Genomic DNA, 18,833 nt, shown 5'->3' on the forward strand with positions numbered 1-18,833 from the left:
CTTCCCTTCAAAAATCAGTCAATCTGGGGCCTCCCTGAAGGTCCAGGGACTAAGACTCCGCTCTCTCACTGCAGGGGCCCCGGGTTCAATCCCTGGTTGGGGAATTAGATTCCACATGCCACCACTAAGACCCAGAGCAGTCAAATAAAAGAAAGAAGAAGAAGAAATCAGTCAATCCTTTCCTTGGTCCCAGTGTTTCTTCCTCTCTGAGGAAGAGCAGAGAGGCAGAGTCCAGGAAAGTACACATTACAGGCCAGATCCCTGCCAAGGCCACTCCGAGACACCCAGCTTGGAAGAGGGTGGCTGCGAGCCCCACCAGGGTGAGGGGAGTGGCATTTGGTCTCCAGGTCACCAGGCAGCGGGGAAGTGGGGTATCCAGAGCCCTGGGCTGGCGTCACCACCTCTTCGGTCTCAGCTTCCTCACCAACAAGGAGCATGGTGATCTGGGCCCAGTTTCTGCCTCCAGTCCATGCCGTGTTTGTGGCAGAGCAGAGAGGTCCTGATTCTGTCCCTGCCCTCACACCAGGCCTGTCCTCTCCCCAGGAAACCCAGGTCAGAAGAAAAGCTGAGGGAAGAGACCTTGGAATAAAGGCCCCAGTCCTCTTCCCCTTCCTCCTATCCCTGATTCTGGCCTCTTTTACTGCCCCATTCGGGGACCCTTAGAACTGGCCTCCCCAGCCGCCACTTCAAATGCTACCACCTGCTACTCCTAAACCCACAATCCCTGTCTGAAGACACCAGGCGTACCCACGTTGGAGATCATCCTACAAAATACTCAACCACCTAAAAGTCAACTTGCTATCTCCCTGACTAGCTCCCACCCAAACCCCCGAGGGAGCCAGGGGGGGCTCAGGGACCTATCCCTAACCCTGGCTTCTCTTGGAGGAAGCTGGGAAAGCTCTGAGAAAACCAGCACCTCTGAGGGATCTCATCTCCCAGAGCAGCTGACACAGACCGGAGACACGATGGCAACAATGGACTGTCCCAAGGACATCTCAGAACCGGGGAGGCAGTGACCAGCTCCCCTGGGCACCAGTCACTTCCATTTTTTTAAACTTCCATTGTTGTTACAATATCGTTGTACAGCCAATAAAAGTGAACAAAAGCCATGTTGTTACTATCATTTTGATGACTCTCCAGAGTAAATGCCTCCCTCAAGGTGCAATTATCTGGAAGTGAACGTCATTAGAAGAGCATGTGGCCTCCCAAAGCTTCAAAAACAACTCTGCCAGTGCCAGCCGGCCAGCCTGCCCCTTGGCCCAGCAAGAAACTGCCTCAACCCACTTGGAAACTCCAAGGCCTTGTTTATCGGGGCCTCCTCTTCTCCTTTACCAACCCCAAGCCGAGATCCCAGGTACCCAACACGTGCACCGAATGAGGCCCCAGGTGTCTTTCCATCGCTGACCTCTCTTCTTCCCAACCTTGCTAAAGAGAAAAACCTTCCTCCCACCGCCTTCCATCAAGCTTGGCCCTAATGGCCGTGGAAGGAGAAGGGACGTAGTGGGGTCCCTGGGGACGTGGAGATCAGTGTTTCTACCTGGCCTGTCCCCCCAGGTTTTGTCCTGTGGGTCACCTGGGTTGCTTCGTAGTGCTCTGTTACCCGCCCCCAGCACTCCCAGTACATCTGCATCCCTGCCCGCCCCCCCCCCCCCAGTCCTGCCCGGCAGCCTCCCAGCCAGCTCACCTGGAGGATTCAGCTGGGCATCTTTCACCTTCTCTGGGGTCGAGAGTTTGAGAGCATGGCTTAGGGGCTCTTTGGAGAGTGTCTGCCCATCAGTCAGGGAGCTGGAGGGGTAAGGGGAAAACAATTGTTAAAAGATGACAGGCTGGCCTGGGCTCTGGATGCTGGCCCAGAATGCGTCAAGCACCCCTGGGGGTGACACTGGCATCGCTGCATCCTAGGGGGCTCGGAGGACAAGACCTTACTATTTGCAGGAGTTAACCTCACCCCCGTGCCACGCTCTCCCTTCAGTTTCTAAGGGCTCAGTAGAAAGAAAAATCAAGCCCTGCTCTACTCTAATTTGCTGTGTGACTCTGGGAAAGCACATGACTCTCTCTGGGCTCAGTGTCCCCATCTGGACAGGGAAAGGCTTGGAGTTGGGCATGCAAGGTTTGAGGGTTGGGAGGTGCCTCCAAGTCCCTCACTCCCACACCCACCAGCCCTCAGGCACTGAGAGCAGCCGTTCTTAGAAACTCATGCAGAGCTGAGGACATTCCTACAGCTCTCCTGGCTCCTAAGCTGGCCCCCAGATGAGGCCCTCTTCCCAGTGGTGTCTGTGAGGGTGCCCTGGGCCCATTCCCTGAGGAAAGGAGAAGTACAGGACCAGGGAAACCTGGGGCTCTTGCCATCTGTCTTCACTCCTGGTCTAGATCCCTTGCCTTCAAGGCTTGGTGGCCCCGCACAATGAATCCTCTTGTGGTCAACACAGCCCACGGGGTTACTGGGCCTCTGCTATATACTCAGCCTCACTGCTGCTCCGCATGATTCCTCCTCAGAGGAATCTGGCCAGACCTCAACCTTCTGGGTGGATGAGCAGATGGAGTTCAGCACACCTCAGGGACAAACAAGGCTATAGCATTACTCACCTCTGGGGACGAGTGTCACAGTGATAGGCTATATAAACAGAGCCTGGAGTTGAGCAGTGTGTAACCTGTGCAGCTGGTCTTGGCAGCCCTGAGGCAGGACCCTGGCTTCAGAGTCTCACCTGTCTGAGAGGGTGGAGCTGGTCCCATCCCTGCCCAGTTCCCAAGCACCTGGCTCAGTTACCTGCTTTTCACATTCGGTCTTACTTCTTGCTGGTACCGCAGGTTCAAACTGAGTTTACGAACACACTCAGGCCCACCTGACGGTAGTCTGTTTAAAAACCTGAGATAGGTTTGAAAGCAAAAGACATCATGAGGTTTTGAAAGGGGGAGGGTGAGGAGGAGGGAGATAAGGAGTGGGGTGCCAGGCTGGTCCCCTTCTCGGGAACTTTGTGAGCAAGGCTGGGCCACAGGGCTGGAGCAGCCCTTCTGTTGCTATGGTAACCTGCTCCAGGAGGCTACCAGAAGGATTGAAAAGCGTGCTTCTGGGATGAGGCCTGTTGTGCCAGCAGAGGAAAACAGAGGCTTCTGAAAACCATAAGACATGTCCTGTGACTTTGGATCACTGGGCACTGCCACTACTCTCTTGGGTCGTTGAGTAAAAGCTGCCTCCACTTTGGGACGAAGAAGACTGTGATGTCACCAAATGACCCCTGAGCTCTGGGCTCAGGCAATTACAGGGCAAGCTGGGGGACACACACCCAGCTAGGCTGAGGGTCCCACACTGACGGTTCCACTGGGGGTGGAGGATGGTATCCCGTGAACTCAGTATAACATCCCTGCTCTATCTTGGTCCCTACCCTCAAAAGATAGGGCTGCCTGCTTAAAGTGATCAACTTTTGAAACACCCGCTGGGTCCCATCGTTGGCTATAATCTCCCACCATCTTAACTGCTGCCTCTCAAACAAGCTTGTTTTTAAATCCCCACCATCAAAAGGTACAGGCAGCGTTTCTGCCACCTAATCAAATTTACGTAAACTGGTTCTGGTTTTAAAATAGCTAAACAAACACTAAATGAAAGGACACCTCAGGAAGCCAAGGGCCAAGCCTAACCATCAGATTAGAACCTTCTTCAGTCTATGGGGAGGAGAGACAGTAGGAAGCAACTTCCTGTGAGGGCCTTTTGGGAAGCGTCTGCCCCTGCCCATTGCAGCAGCAAGCCTCTTGGGACTCAGTCAGTCGCCTTTGCTGTCCTCTCCTCTCCCGTGTCCTGTGCTTTCCTTCCCTCAAGGAGAGGGTGGATACTGTCCCCCTGCCTGTACTTGGTGGGACAAGAACCCCTTGAGGATGGCCCACGGAGGGTCATACTCAGCCCTCTAAGGGCCTGAAGAATATTGGATGCTTAAGACAAGGCCAAAATCTAATTATCCAAATGAGTAAAGAGTACTCTGCCACTTGGCTCAAACCTTCAAGATTTAGTCCCCTTAAGGGGAGGGCACCCTTGCCCATCGACTGAAAGAGAATGTGCTGACCTTCCTATGACTTTTTCCTGCTCACCCAGGGTCATACTAGTAACAAAATCTACCGGTTTGGCTTGTAACACAGAAGTGAGTCAAACTGCAGGGCGTGGAGGGCCATCTGTCCTTTCCTGAGGTGGCTGCTGCCCCTCGGGCCGCTGCTGGCCATGGTTGTCTTTAGTCTTTAATCCTCACCTGCGTCACTAGTGGTCACTTCGTGCCGCTATCACTGCGCTGGCCTCCAGTGGCTCACCTCCCTCCTACCCTGCGGGGTTTTTTTTGGTAGCAGACTAGTACAGAAAATAGCCAAGCTCGTTAGAATTGTTAAGTCAGAGGAGATGGCTTCCAACGTGAAATTTATAATGTTTTCCTCAAAGAAAAGAGATCTGGGGAGAAATCCCTTCTGTTTTGACTCCTCAAGAGCAATTTGGGCCCCTTCTGATTCTTGCTGCTTTTCCAGAAATCACAAGTGAAAGTGAAGTCGCTCAGTCGTGTCCGACTCTTTGCGACCCCATGGACTGTAGCCTATCAGGTTCCTCCGTCCATGGGATTTTCCAGGCAAGAGTGCTGGAGTGAATTGCCATTTCCTTCTCCAAGTGGCTGGCAAATCATTGTGACAGGGGAAGTGTGAATATTATAAAGTCAACCTGTGGAGCCTGTCAAAGGTGAGGAACACAGTATTCCTGTCATTCTGGAATCTTCTACTAACACCTGGAACATGGCACTCCAGAACTTGGCTCAGCGTCACAGGAGAAATTTCCTAAGTAGCAGAATGACAGTGATGATGAGGGAACAGCCCAAGGGCACTGACTTGCCTCTGCTTTTCCATTCCTAGGAGAAAGGAAAATCCGAAAAGGATCCCTGATGAGGAAGCAAAAGTGGCGTTGGCGGTAAAGAACTTGCCTACCAATGCAGGAAACATAAGAGATGTGGGTTCAATCCCTGATTCGGAAAGATCCCGGAGGAGGCGCACAGCAACCCACTCCAGTATTCTCGCCTGGAGAATTCCATGGACAGAGGAGCCTGGTGGGCTATGGGCCATGTGGTCGCAAAGCTGGACGTGACTGAGGCGACTTAGCACAAGGATGCAAACTGCTGTCAGCCCCGGTTCACACACAAGGACTGTGAGCACCTTGCCTTACTCACTTTCACAGAAGCAGAAACTCCTGCAGCATCTGCCCAGTAGTAGCACTGAGAGCAAGAAACACTTGGAGGTCACGTACGACCAGGTATATTTTGCGGTGTGGGAGGTAAGCAGAGGCGTCTGGGAGGGCTTGCACTCTCCTTTCCCTGAACTGGCTCTACTTCCTCCTCCTAACTTTCCAGAAGATCTGATGGGAATCATTTAAAGACAGAGGCTGCCAATAGCTTCCTTCAGCTCCTCCTTCGGGGAAGCCCTCCTGGATGATCCCCAACGCCCTCTCACCCTTGTAGCCCTCAAATACACGGGTTTGGGCTTTGAAGGCCACCCGTAGCTTGGGAAGCTTCTTGAGAGCAGGGGTCATGCCTGATTCGACCCTGTCCTCTGGCCCTAAGTGCTCTCTGGCAGGCAGTTGGAGCTCAGTAAATGTTGGTTGGATATAATCCTTCTCAAGTCATCACTATGTGTGTGACATTTAAGTCAAGGGGAGCCTTCATTTTCCATATGAACCCCTCATGGATGGAGATCCAGCTCCTATTTGTTTCTGTTGCCCTTTCTTCCCATTTAGCACTCTGCTCTGTATGCAGTAAGTACTCCCTAAATGCTTTCTTGAAACAATAGAGCACTACGATTTACCAGAGTTGGCCTGCCTGGGTTCAAGTCACTTTACTTGTTGTACAACCTTTGACAAGTTATGTACCTCTCTGAGACTCAAGTTTTCTGCCTAAATCCTATGGCTATTGTGAGGATAACAGGATACGTGTAATGCTTAGGCTCTCACAAATCTTTTGGTGAATAAGTAGGAGGAAATTCTTTGGTGAGATTAGGAGGGTTACTAAATAGGGTGAAAAGTCCCAATCCAAGTTTGGGGGTCCAGGTACCCTGCCGAGCCCAAGAACTCTCCTTGCTGGAAGGCAGTGTGGGAGCCAGGAGGTGGGAGGAGGGTAGGATCCTTGTTCCTTACACGGTCCTCAGGATGGAGCTGGCAGACCTGAGCAGGAGTGCCTCTAGCATGGTCCCCGAGAGGTGGCCACACCCTGCAAGCTCACCCCGGAGAGAACGAGAACCTCAGAGAGCCTGTTCAGGCGTCCCCTGGGAGAGCCGCATCAGCCCCAGAGAGGCCCAGCACCTCCAAACCGCCCTGCAACAGAGACACAGAGGGAGTCACCCTGTGGCTTGGCCGGGTCTGGGGCGACTGCCCTCCTTCCAGGGCATGACTCACTGGTTCCTGGCCTCAGTACCTGTCTGTAATTCACCATCACCTAAGCCCGCATGCTCTGATCACATTGGGAATGACACAGCCTCGCAGCAGGTAGCTGCCTTGGGCCCCAGGGCCAATCAGTTACCAGGATGAGCAAACACATCAGATTCCCAGCCTCCTGACTCCTGCCAACTGTTAGTAAACCCCTACCACCACCACCACCACCACCACCACCACTTTTTCCCATCCCTTTCTTGTTCTGGTTCTCACCTCTCTCTGTCCTGGGGGCAAAGGGAGAACCTGTCTTCTATGTGCTGCAAGATATTTTCAGTTGAGGGCATTGTCCCAGTACTTCCCCAAATCCTAAAACCTCCCGAGCAGGGAGGGGAGCTGTGCCTCCTTCTGATCCCACGGTCCTGGGCGCACAGATTGGTCCCTCTGCACAGCTGGAGCTCTTGACAGCGGACACTTCCTACTGGCTTCCCTGCTGCCCCGCACAGCAGACCCCGCACTCCATACCGCTCTTTAGTTGGCCTGACCTGCCTGTCTCATCTCAAAGATAAGGCTGCCCTGGCATCTCTCCTGCGATCCCTAATTCCCAGCCGGAAGACTCCCACCGAGGACTTACAGTGATGGACTGTGTACCTCCAGGGAGGGTCTGGCTGCCACAGGGTGCTCACCTTCCTCTTTGGGGCTGGTAGGCACAGGGCACAGCATTCGCTGTGCTCCTTCAGCTAAGGCATCGTAGGTGTGGGAGCCAGTGCTTCAGGGTCCCTGGTCCCAGGTGATGAGGCAGTGGGGCTGGGCGGGCATGGGGACCCGCCCCAGTCTGCCCTGGCACTGCCGGTGAGGTGTGGCCACAGATACCTCTGACCTACCTGGTACAGGTCCTTGCTGCCCACCTGTGAGGCTCACATAAAAAGGGGCGGGAAGCGAGGGAGGAGCCTGCAGATGCCAGTGGGTGTGTTGTCTGTCATCCTTGGCAGACGCAGGAAAACACTGTTCCTGCTGCAGGGCTTTCTGCCTGGAGCTGGTGCTGGCCCCAGGGGTTAGGCAGGCAACCTGACCTTCTTTTTGCTTGTTTTTTCAAACTTTTCTTTAGTAAATACACATATTGCACCAAGTGTTTTATTTGTGTTGGCTCTTCGTATCTTGCAACAGCCCAATGTGGATTAATGGTGCCATTTTCCAGGTGAGAGGCCCAGAGAGCTTTACTTTATTTTTTTATCCTTCCTCTTTTATCTCCCCCCTTTTTTAAATGGGAGGATAATTGCTTTCCAATGTTGTGTTGGTTTCTGCCGCACAGCAACGTGAATCAGTCATAATTATATATATATATACACACACACACACAAAAATAATTGTATATATACATGGGCTTCTCTGTGGCTCAGCTGGTAAAGAATAAGCCTGTAATGTGGGATACCTGGGTTCGATCCCTGGGTTAGGAAGATCGCTTGGAGAAGGGAAAGGTTCCATATATTCCTTTCCTCTTAAACCTCCCTCCTACCCCTCTAGGTCATCACAGAGCACCAGGCTGTCCTTTGCTATACAGCAACTTTCCACCAACCATATATTTTACAAATGATGGTGTATATGTCAATGCTACCTGAGAGCTTTAGACATGTTCGATGTCACACGCCCAGCAAGAGGCAGAGATGTCATTTGAAATCCAGCTTTCCATAACTGACTTTGAAACCAGGACACCATGTAAGCTGAATTTGACCATTATTTGCATCATAAAACTCGGCTGACAGCTCCATCTCACATTGCCTCTAGAGAGCCCCTCTTCCATGGAAACAGTATCTCTGCACGTTGCCCTTTGTCCTCTAATACCCTCACCACTTCCACCTCATTCCAGAGACTCGGGTTTGTGGCATTATATCTGCATCTTCTAAAACCTGGGCCCTGCTCTCTGGAAATGCCCCTGCCAGTCACTGTGCTATTTCACCTTCCAACCCCAAATCCCCTTCCCACCTGAGTTGTCACCTGCCAATTGCCTCTGGGGTGAGAAGGTGTTGAAAGAGGTGAAAAAACAGAGGCCACTGGGTGTTAGGGGAAAATTTAAACAAGCCCTAAACTGAAGGCTCAGGTGCAGGGCACCACAGCAGGATGGGGCAGGGGTTATTCCAAGGCTCTCCACCCACTCAGATGGCAGTTGACTCCCGGATTGCTACACTAAGCTGGCATGTCACTACCAGCACACCAACTTCAAGAGAATTCTCCCCTTTCAAATTCCAATTTCTTAACAGTTTTTTTCTTAACAGTGATCCTCGCCCACTACCACTTCGGGGTACCTGACAATTCAGGTCTGGGGTGCTGCCCCTGAGCCTCTCATGGGTCAGGAGTCCCTTTGAGAACTTGCTGGAAGCCCTCCGCTCACCCCTATCAATGTGCCCAAATGCTCTTGCAGTCTCAGGGCACCCAGGGTGCTTTGGAAATCCATACACCCCAACCCCAGTGAACCCCAGAAAGAAATGCGGATCCTTCCTCTGTCCTAAAGCGAGTGTGGGTTGCCCCACTTTTTTCCTCTTCCTCCCACTTTCCTGGTGAGGATAGAGCATTGATGTTGGAGTTGGCACTGGGGGTCACTGGGGGGTCACTGGGGGTCACTGGGGGCACTGGGGTTGGCACTGGAGAAATGTCCTCACTTTGGGGGGCTAGCAGGAATGCATGCACAGATCCCTCAGCTCCTCCCAGGCAGCTTGACAACTCCTCTAAATGCAGAGTTTCCAAACTGATGAGGAGGCTGGGCAAATGGGCTTATTCTAGGCAGGAGGACTTGGGAAATGTGTCATCATCCCTTTCTATCCCCTCTCAAAAGCTGCAAGCTTGCCTTCCCTGGCAGATGTTTCCTACTGTTCTTCAGACCCCTCCTCCTCCAGGAAGCCCTTTGGGAAGGACCCCCAGCTCTAATGCTTCTTGCTGGAGCCATGCTGGCTGTGTCCATCCCAGAGCACTTAACGTTTAGAGGCTGGGTGTTACTTTTTTAAACCGAATTGTCTACTATGAAATAAAAGTCTTAAGCCCATATTCTCAGAGTTGGAAATGCTCTCTGCCTGCCCCATGACTGCCAGCTCCAGGAGGCTCCTCCTTCTTACTATAATTACTGAGTACCTCCTCTGCAGACATTACTGGGAGACTTTGGGCAGAGGCGAGCCCTTGTCTCAAAGGCAGAGCCTGGCCCCTGCCTCAAAGTCTTAGAGATGATGGAATTGACAGTTAATAAGTAAAGATGCTTTCAAGGTCACTGTGGGGTCACCAGACCAGGCTGGGGTAAGGATACAAGAAAATTGAAGGAGGAAAGTTGGACAGGGGTGAAGGTTTACTTAACATGAGGCAGAGGACAAGTGCCCCAGGCAGTGGTGGAGCAGAGGAAGCTGGCGCAGACAGGAGAGTGTCCAAGTGTCACAGACTCAGGCTGTGAACCATCCCCAGGCCTGGGACCCCAGCCCACAGAGGGAACTCATCCAAGGCAGAGATCTTCTGGGGACACACGGTTTCTCAGAAAGGGTGAGGGCAGGGCAGGAGTGGCCCAAGACATATCTTGCCAGGTCCATCAGAAGGAACATATTCGGGGCAGGCACCCAGGGCCCTTGACTGTGACTTATCCCCAGTGCAAGGAGGATCAGTGTTTCTCCTCCATCTTTGCCTAACAGGAGTGCTTGCTGAGAGGCCAAAGGCTTGTCTCAGCTTCATCTTGGCTCCTGCCATGGTGGATGTGGGCATCCCACCAGTCAGCCGACTTCTAACCCAATCTGCAGCACTGAATGCTTAACCTTCTCAAGCCAATCACACAGCCTACAGTCACACCAAGGTCCTCTGCATGGCCTAGGAGGAGTCTGGTTATGCCCTAGACAGGTCCCTGGACACTGGGACACATGGATTCTAGTTCAAATTCCACCTCAGTTGGATAACCTTGGGAAAGTCCCTGGTCCTCTCTGGGACTCAGTTTCCCCAGGCAAGTCACAGGCAGAGGGCTTTCCAGTTTTCTGTCTATGACTGGTAATTTGGATGTCTGGGCTGGAATTCTGCTGTGCCAGGCAAGGACAAGGATACAGGACTGGGTGTTTCTGGACTCCAAGGCCTGAAAAGCTGGGGAGAACAAGGCAAGAATAATGTTAGTAATGGCTAATAATCAACACGTTTGCACTACTAACTGTGTGCCAGGCAGGGTTCTGTGCACCTTATACATATATTGACACATTCAGTCCTCTCAACAACCCAATCACTATCAACAGCTCAACAGCTCCTATCACTATCCTCACTTTACAGATGAGGAAACTGAGGTACACGGAGATTACGTAACTTGCCAAAGGTCTTTTGGTTAGCAGAGTAGGATGCAAACTTGGGCAGCTTCAGTGTTTATGCTGTTAACAGGCTGGACTTGATAGTTTCAGGCCTGCTGGGTGATTTGAGTGTGAGGGGCAGGGGCCAAAGTAAGTGAGGTGTAGAAAGGTGGACGTCCCATGGTCCTGTGAACTCCCACTCCCGAGCATTCATCTTTAGACGTTTTTATTACACCCTTCCTCCAAAATTTTGAAAAATTTGGGGGTAGAAGCAAGGTTTAAATCCTCAAACCATTTTCTCCTGTTGTATTGATGACTGACAGAGAGAACTGTCAACTGGTGTTTTGCATCATAACTGGGAGGGCAGTGTGAAACTTGGAGTTAACACAATTCTGACACACAGCAAAGAAGTTTGCCATCTCCCATCACTCGCCGTTTTTATTTGAAGACCTGCAAGTCTGACTTTGCGTTACACTTTTTCTCCTGTTATGGCTTCAGTTAGTCCATCTATAAAATGAAGGGGTACAAGGGATGGTCTCTAAATTCCAGCTCTGATGAGAGGTAGTTTTCCACGTTTCTACTAAGGAGATGAGAGGAAGGAAGAACACTGCCATTTTTCAGGTTCTGGACCAGTTCTTAGCCAGAGAAACTTCATGGTGTCAGGATAGGGGCAAGGTTGGGGTTTAGACTTCTGCCAACAGGGGTGTTGTGCCCTTGCAGCTTATGGATATTGGCTCCCAGACTTAGTCCCTGTCCTGGAGGAACCCACGGTCTAAAGATGGGCATGAAGGAGACAGACACATATATGGCCTACACACACACGAGACATCTGTGAGCATGGCAGGCAAGGGTGTTGTGCAATGTGGACGCAGGAGACTGATCTCCTAGGAGAACATCATTTCACTTTACTAACAGTGAGAACTAATACTTACTGAACAATTAGTATGTGCCAGACCCTGTTCCAATAATGTCATACGTGTCAACACATTTACTTATTTCAACAATCTTAGAAAGCAGGTACTAAATTATAATCCCCATGAAAGAGGCAAATGAAGCAGAGAGAAATGAAGCAACTTGCTAAAGTCTGCAGAGCTTGTAACTAGAATGGTTGGGATTCAAATCTAGGCAATCTGGCTCCAGATTTTATGTTATGAACCATAATGTGCACTGCCTAAAATTGAGTGAGGCTCTCTGAGGCTCCTTATTCCTCTCCACACACTTCAGCAATATGGGCTTTGGTAGGAGAAACTGACTCAGGAGGGCAGAGCACTGTGGTTGAGACACTAGTTTAATGCACATGTAATCTGAAATTCTTCAAATCAATATACTCCTGACATGTCATTACAATATCCAACATGTAATAAAAAATGATCAGACATCTGAAAAATCAGGAAATGTGGGCCAAAATCAATGGGAGGAAATAGCCAATAGAAACATACTCAGGCATGACACAAAGCTGGAATAAGCATGAGTGCATGCTCAGTTGCCCAGCCCTGTCTGACCCTTTGCGACCCTATGGACTATAGCCCACCAGGCTTCTCTGTCCAGGAATTTCTCAGGCAAGAATACTGGAGTGGGTTGCCATTTCTTACCCAAGGGGATCTTCCCGACCCAGGGATTGAACCCAAGTCTCCTGAGTCTCTTGCACTGGCGAGCAGATTCTTTACCACTGAGCCATCTGGGAAGCCCTGGAATAAGCATACAAAGACTTTAAAATGGTTACTAACAGTTCAATAATTTAAAGAAAAAAATGATACAACTGATGAACTGATGGAAAATCACAACATAAAAACAGAAAGTATAAGAAAAATACAATCTCTGAAATGAGAAATTTACCAGATGAGTTTGACAGCAGATTGAAAAGTTCATATACCTGAAAGTTCATTCTCCTTAAGACAGAATAATAGAAATTATTCAATCCAAAGAGCAGAGAGAAAAAGATTTTTTAATTGAACAGAACAAAACATTGCTGAAAGAAGATGACAAAAAGCTAAGTAAATGCAAAGGCATCTCAAGATCAAGAGACTTGATATTGTAGATCCCAAATTGATCTACAGGTCAACATAATCCCTATCAAAATCCTAGCTGGTTTTTTTTTTTTTTTTTGCAGAAATTAACAAACTGGTATAAAATTACTATGAGATTTCAAAAGACCCAGATAGACAAAATAATCTTGAAAAAGAACAAGTTGGAGGATCCACACTTCTTGATTTCAAAACATACTATAAACCTACAGTGTCCTGCTTCCATGGTGGCTCAGCAGTAAAGAATCTGCTTGCAATGCAGGAGACGCAGTTTCAGTCCCTGAGTGGGGAAGATCCCTTGGAGGAGGGAATGGCAACCCACTCCAGGATTCTTGCCAGGAAAACCCTATGGACAGAGGAGACTGGCAGGCTATAGTCCATAGGTTCACAAAGAGTCAGACACGACTGAAGCAACGGAGCACGCACGCACAGTGTGTCCTTCAATAATCAGGATAAAGGTGTACTGGCGTAAAACAGACATACAGATAAGTGCAATAGAGTACAGAATCCAGAAATCAACCTTCACATTTATAGTCAATTGATTCTCAACAAGCTGGAATCAAGATTTCCGGGAGAAATGTCAATAACCACAGATATGCAGATGATACCACCCTTATTGCAGAAAATGAAGAAGAACTAAAGAGCCTCTTGATGAAAGTGAAAGAGGAGAGTGAAAAAGTTGGCTTAAAACTCAACATTCAGAGAACTAAGATCATGGCATCCAGTCCCATCACTTCATGGCAAATAGATGGGGAAACAGTGGAAACAGTGGCAGACTTTATTTTGGGGGGCTCCAAAATCACTGCAGATGGTGATTTCAGCCATGAAATTAAAAGACGCTTACTCCTTGGAAGGAAAGTTATGACCAACCTAGAAAGCATATTAAAAAGCAGAGATATTACTTGCCAACAAAGGTCTGTCTAGTCAAGGCTACAGGTTTTCCAGGACTCATGTATGGATGTGAGAGTTGGACCGTAAAGAAAGCTGAGTGCTGAAGAATTGATACTTTTGAACTGTGGTGTTGGAGAAGACTCTTGAGAGTCCCCTGGACAGCAAGGAGATCCAACCAGTCCATCCGAAAGGAAATCAGTCCTGAATATTCATTGGGAGGACTGATGTTGAAGCTGAAACTTGAATACTTCGGCTATCTGATATAAAGAGCTGACTCATTTGAAGAGACCTTGATGCTGGGAAAGACTGAGGGCGGGAGGAGAAGGGGACGACAGAGGATGAGATGGTTGGATGGCATCACCGACACAATGGACATGGGTTTGAGTAAACTCGGGGAGCTAGTGATAGACAGGGAGGCCTGGCGTGCTACAGTCCATGGGGTCACAAAGAGTCAGACACGACTGAGCGACTGAACTGATTCTCAACAAGGGTGCCATGACAATTCAATGTGGGAAGTATTCTTTTCAACAAGTGGTACTGGGGCGACTCAATATCCATGTGCAAAGGAATAAAGTTGGACACTTTCCTCACACCATACACAAAAAATTAATTTGAAATGTATCAAAGACTTAAATGCAAGAGCTTAAACTGTAAAAATGCTAGAAGAAAATATAAGAATAAATCTATACAGACTTGAATTAGGTAAAACCTTCTTAGCTATGACACCAAAAGCACAAGAAACAGAAGAAAAATAGACAAATTGGACTACATCAGAATTAAATCTCTTTGTGCTTCAAAGGACATCATCAAGAAAGTGAGAAGATAACCCACAGAATGGAAGGAAATATTAGCAAATCATTTATCTGATAAGAGAATTAGCAAATCATTTATCCTGATATGAGAACTCTTGGAGAAGGAAATGGCAATCCACTCCAGTGTTCTTGCCTGGAGAATCTCAGGGACGGGGGAGCCTGATGAGCTGCCATCTATGGGGTCGCACAGAGTCAGACACGACTGAAGCGACTTAGCAGCAGCATGAAAACTCTAATAATTCAACAAAAAAGAAAAATAACCCAATTGAAACTGGGCAAAAGATTTGAATAGACATTTTTCCAAAGATAAACAAATGGAGAAGAAATGTGTGATGTCCAACATTATCACCTATCAGAAAATGCAAGTCAAAATCAGAAGGCGGTAACACTTCATACCCACCAGAGCGGCTGTATAAAAAAGATGGATACTGGGAATCCCCTCATGGCACAATGATTAGAACTTTGCACCATTACTTCCCAGGGCATGGGTTCAGCCCCTGGTCAGAGAACTAAGATTCCACAAGTGAGGATGTGGAGAAATTGGAGCTCTTGTACGCTGCTGGTGGTAGGTAATGCAGCTGCTTTGAAAAACAGTCTGCTAGTTCCTCAAAAGATTATGCATGGAGTTATATGATCGAACAATTCCACTTTTACGTTTATATCTGAAATAAAACATATGTCCATACAAAAACTTATATGTAAATATTTACTGAAGCATTATTCATAATAGCCAGAAAATAAAAACTCAAATGTTCATCAGCCAATAAGTGAGAAAACTAACAGTGGCATGTCAATACATTGGAATTTATTTGGCCATAAAAATAATGAAGTACTGATACGTGATACAACATGAATATGAATCATGAAAACATGCTGAATAAAAGAAGCCATTCACAATAGACGATATAGCATATCAGATCATCTAAGTGAAACAGCCAGGCTAAGCAAATCTATATAGACAAAATTAGATTAGTGGTTGCCTAGGGCTGGGGGCTTGAGGGAAAACAGAAATGCTAATGGGTTAGGGGTTCATCTCGGGTAATGAAAATACTTTAAAATAGACTGTGGTGATGTTTGCACAAATCTAGAAATATACTAAAAATCTTTGGATTTTATACTTTAAATGGGTAAAATTTATGGTATGCAATTTATATCTCAATAAAGCTGTTATATTAAAAAAATTAATGGAGCCTCAGCTACCTGTAAAACATCAAATATCTTTCAAAATGAAAGTAAATATGAGATAGATACAAACAAGGACCTATTGTTGGTACAGAGGACTATATGCAATACCTTTTAATAACCTATAATGGAAAATAGTCAAAAACAGAATGTGTATATATGTATATTGTTTTCATATGTATACACACACATATATGTATAACTGAATCACTTTTCTGTACACCTGAAACTCACACAACATTGTCAATCAACCATTTTCAATAATTTTTTTAAAGTGAAATGATATCTAAATGAAATATGAGTTTTTCCATTAGCACACTTATGTGATGACTTGAAATCATGTCTGCAAATTCTTTACACTCTTCCCATCAATTGTCTTATTCTCCGTTTCTTAAATATGAGATGGCCGTAATGACCAGCTTCTACAATGTAGCAGAAGTGACACTATGTGATTTCCAAGGCTAGCTCATAAAAGATAGTACAGTTTTCACCTGATTCTCTCACAATACACACTTTTTGTATCCCTGACCTACCATGTCAGAAGTCAGGCTACCTTAAAGCCGCTATGAAGGAGACCATGTGAAATTAAATAGAGGAGATACTGAGGCTTCCTGGTTGATCCAAACCCCAGCCTATTGAGTCTCACCACCTCAAGCATCAGACATATGAGTAAAGAACACTTGAGACAACCCCAGGCCCAGCCACCAGTTGTCATGTCAAGAAAACACTCAAGCAGAGTATACTAGAGAAGTCCACTGGCAAACTAAGGTCTCTGGTGAACAGCAAGTGTGGTCAGTTGAAAATGCCCCCTACCTAAATATCATCTCCTAATCTCTCAGAACTGAATATTACCTTATATGCCCCCCATCCAATAAAGGGGGGGGGTTGCAGATGTGATTAAATTGAGGATCTTGAGACAAGGAGTTGATCATGGATTATCTTGATGGGCATGAACTCCTTATTGCAAAATTCAGACTTAAACTGAAAAAGTAGGGAAAACCACTAGACCATTCAGGTATGACCTAAATCATATCCCTTACAATTATACAGTAGAAGTGACAAGTAGATTCAAGGGATTAGATCTGATAGACAGACTGCCTGAAGAACTATGAATGGAGGTTCATGACATTGTACAGGAGGCAGGGATCAAGACCATTCCCAAGAAAAAGAAATACAAAAAGGTAAAATGGTTGTCTGAGGAGGCCTTACAAATGGCTGAGAAAAGAGAGGCTAAAGTCAAAGGAGAAAAGAAAAGATATAAGCATCTGAATGCAGAGTTCTAAAAAATAGCGAGGAGAGATAAGAAGTTTTTCCTCAGTGATCAATGCAAAGAAATAGAGAAAAACAATAGAATGGGAAAGAGTAGAGATCTCTTCAAGAAAATTAGAGACACCAAGGGAATATTTCGTGCAAAGATGGGCACATAAAGGACAGAAACAGTATGGACCTAACAGAAGCAGAAGATACTAAGAAGAGGTGGCAAGAATACACAGATGAATTAGACAAAAAAGATCTTTATGACCCAGATATTCACGATGGTATGCTCACTCACATAGAGCCAGACATTCTGGAATCCAAAATCAAGTGGAGCTTAGGAAGCATCACTACGAACAAAACTAGTGGAGGTGATGGAATTCCAGTTGAGCTATTTCAAATCCTAAAAGATGATGCTGTGAAAGTGCTGCACTCAGTATGCCAGCAAATTTGGAAAACTCAGCAGGGGTCACAGGACTGGAAAAGGTCAGTTTTCATTCCAATCCCAAAGAAAAGCAATGCCAAAGAATGCTCAAACTACTGCACAAATGCATGCATCTCATACACTAGCAAAGTAATGCTCAAAATTCTCCAAGCCAGGCTTCAGCAATACGTGAACTGTGAAATTCCAGATGTTCAAGCTGGTTTTAGAAAAGTTAGAGAAACCAGAGATCAAATTGCCAGCATCTGTTGGATCATCGAGAAAGCCAGAGAGTTCCAGAAAAGTATCTACTTGTGCTTTATTGACTACGCCAAAGCCTTTGACTGTGTGGATCACAACAAAATGTGGAAAATTCTGACAGAGATGGGAATACCAGACCACTTGACCTGCCTCCTGAGAAATGTATGCGTCAAGAAGCAACAATTAGAACTGGACATGGAACTGGTTCCAAATCAGGAAAGGAGTATGTCAACGGTATATATTGTCACCCTGCTTATTTAACTTCCATGCAGAGTACATTATGTGAAATGCCAGGCTGGATGAAGCACAAGCTAGAATCAAGATTGCTGGGAGAAATATCAATAGCCTCAGACACGCAGATGATACCACCCTTATGGCAGAAAGCAAAGAGGAACTAAAGAGCCTCTTGTTGAAAGTAAGAGGAGAGTGAAGAAGTTGGCTTAAAACTCAACATTCAGAAAACTAAGTTCATGGCATCCGGTCCCATCACTTCATGGCAAATAGATGGGGAAACAGGGGAAACAGTGACAGACTTTATTTTTTTGGTCTCCAAAATTACAGCAGATGGTGACTGCATCCATGAAATTAAAAGATGCTTGCCCCTTGGAAGAAAAGCTATAACCAACCTAGACAGCATATTAAAAAGCAGAGACATTGTTTTGCCAACAAAGGTCTATCTAGTCAAAGCTATGGTTTTTCTAGTAGTCATGTATAAATGTGAGAGTTGGAGTATAAAGAAAACTGAGTGCTGAAGAACTGATGCTTTGAACAGTGGTGTTGGAGAAGACTCTTGAGAGTCCCTTGGACAGCAAGGAGATCCAACAAGTCAATCCTAAAGGAAATCAGTCCTGAATATTCATTGGAAGGACTGATGCTGAAGCTGAAACTCCAATACTTTGGCCACCTGCTGTGAAGAACCGACTCATTGGAAAAGACCCTGATGCTGAGAGGGACTGGGGGTTGGATAGCATCACCAACACAGACATGAGTTTGAGTAACCTCGGGAGTTGGTGATGGACAGGGAAGCCTGGCGTGCTGCAGTCCATGGGGTCGCAATGAGTCAGACATGACTGAGCAACTGAGCTGAACTGAACTGGATTGCAGTCCCATGTGTCACAAGAGGGAGGTAGAGGGAGATCTGACACACACACAAAAGAGAAGAAGGCAGTGTGAGCACAGAACCGAGACTGGAGTGGTATAACCGCAAGCCAAGGGTAGACGCTGGTAGAGGAAAGAAGAGGAAAAAGGAAAGAGGCAAAGAAGAGGAGAGTCTCCCCTACAGCCTCTGAAGGGAGCACAACCCTGCTGACACCTTGA

At 47.3% G+C, this 18,833-nt stretch overlaps 1 protein-coding gene across 3 annotated transcripts in view; it reads right to left on the minus strand.

The window, feature by feature from the left end:
* ACSBG1 (acyl-CoA synthetase bubblegum family member 1) overlaps positions 1-18,833 on the minus strand; it is a 67,027-nt gene that overhangs the window by 38,106 nt on the left and 10,088 nt on the right. For 2 of the 3 annotated variants that reach the window (XM_012098628.4, XM_060401692.1), the window contains exon 2: positions 1,685-1,785. In XM_012098628.4, the coding sequence (XP_011954018.3) occupies positions 1,685-1,785 (101 nt within the window). Of the gene's footprint in view, positions 1-1,684; positions 1,786-12,263; positions 12,360-18,833 lie in introns of all 3 variants that reach the window. The other variant, XM_060401693.1, reaches the window with a different exon arrangement.

Source organism: Ovis aries, chromosome 18 (genome assembly GCF_016772045.2).
Source record: "Ovis aries strain OAR_USU_Benz2616 breed Rambouillet chromosome 18, ARS-UI_Ramb_v3.0, whole genome shotgun sequence".
NCBI lineage: Eukaryota > Metazoa > Chordata > Mammalia > Artiodactyla > Bovidae > Ovis > Ovis aries.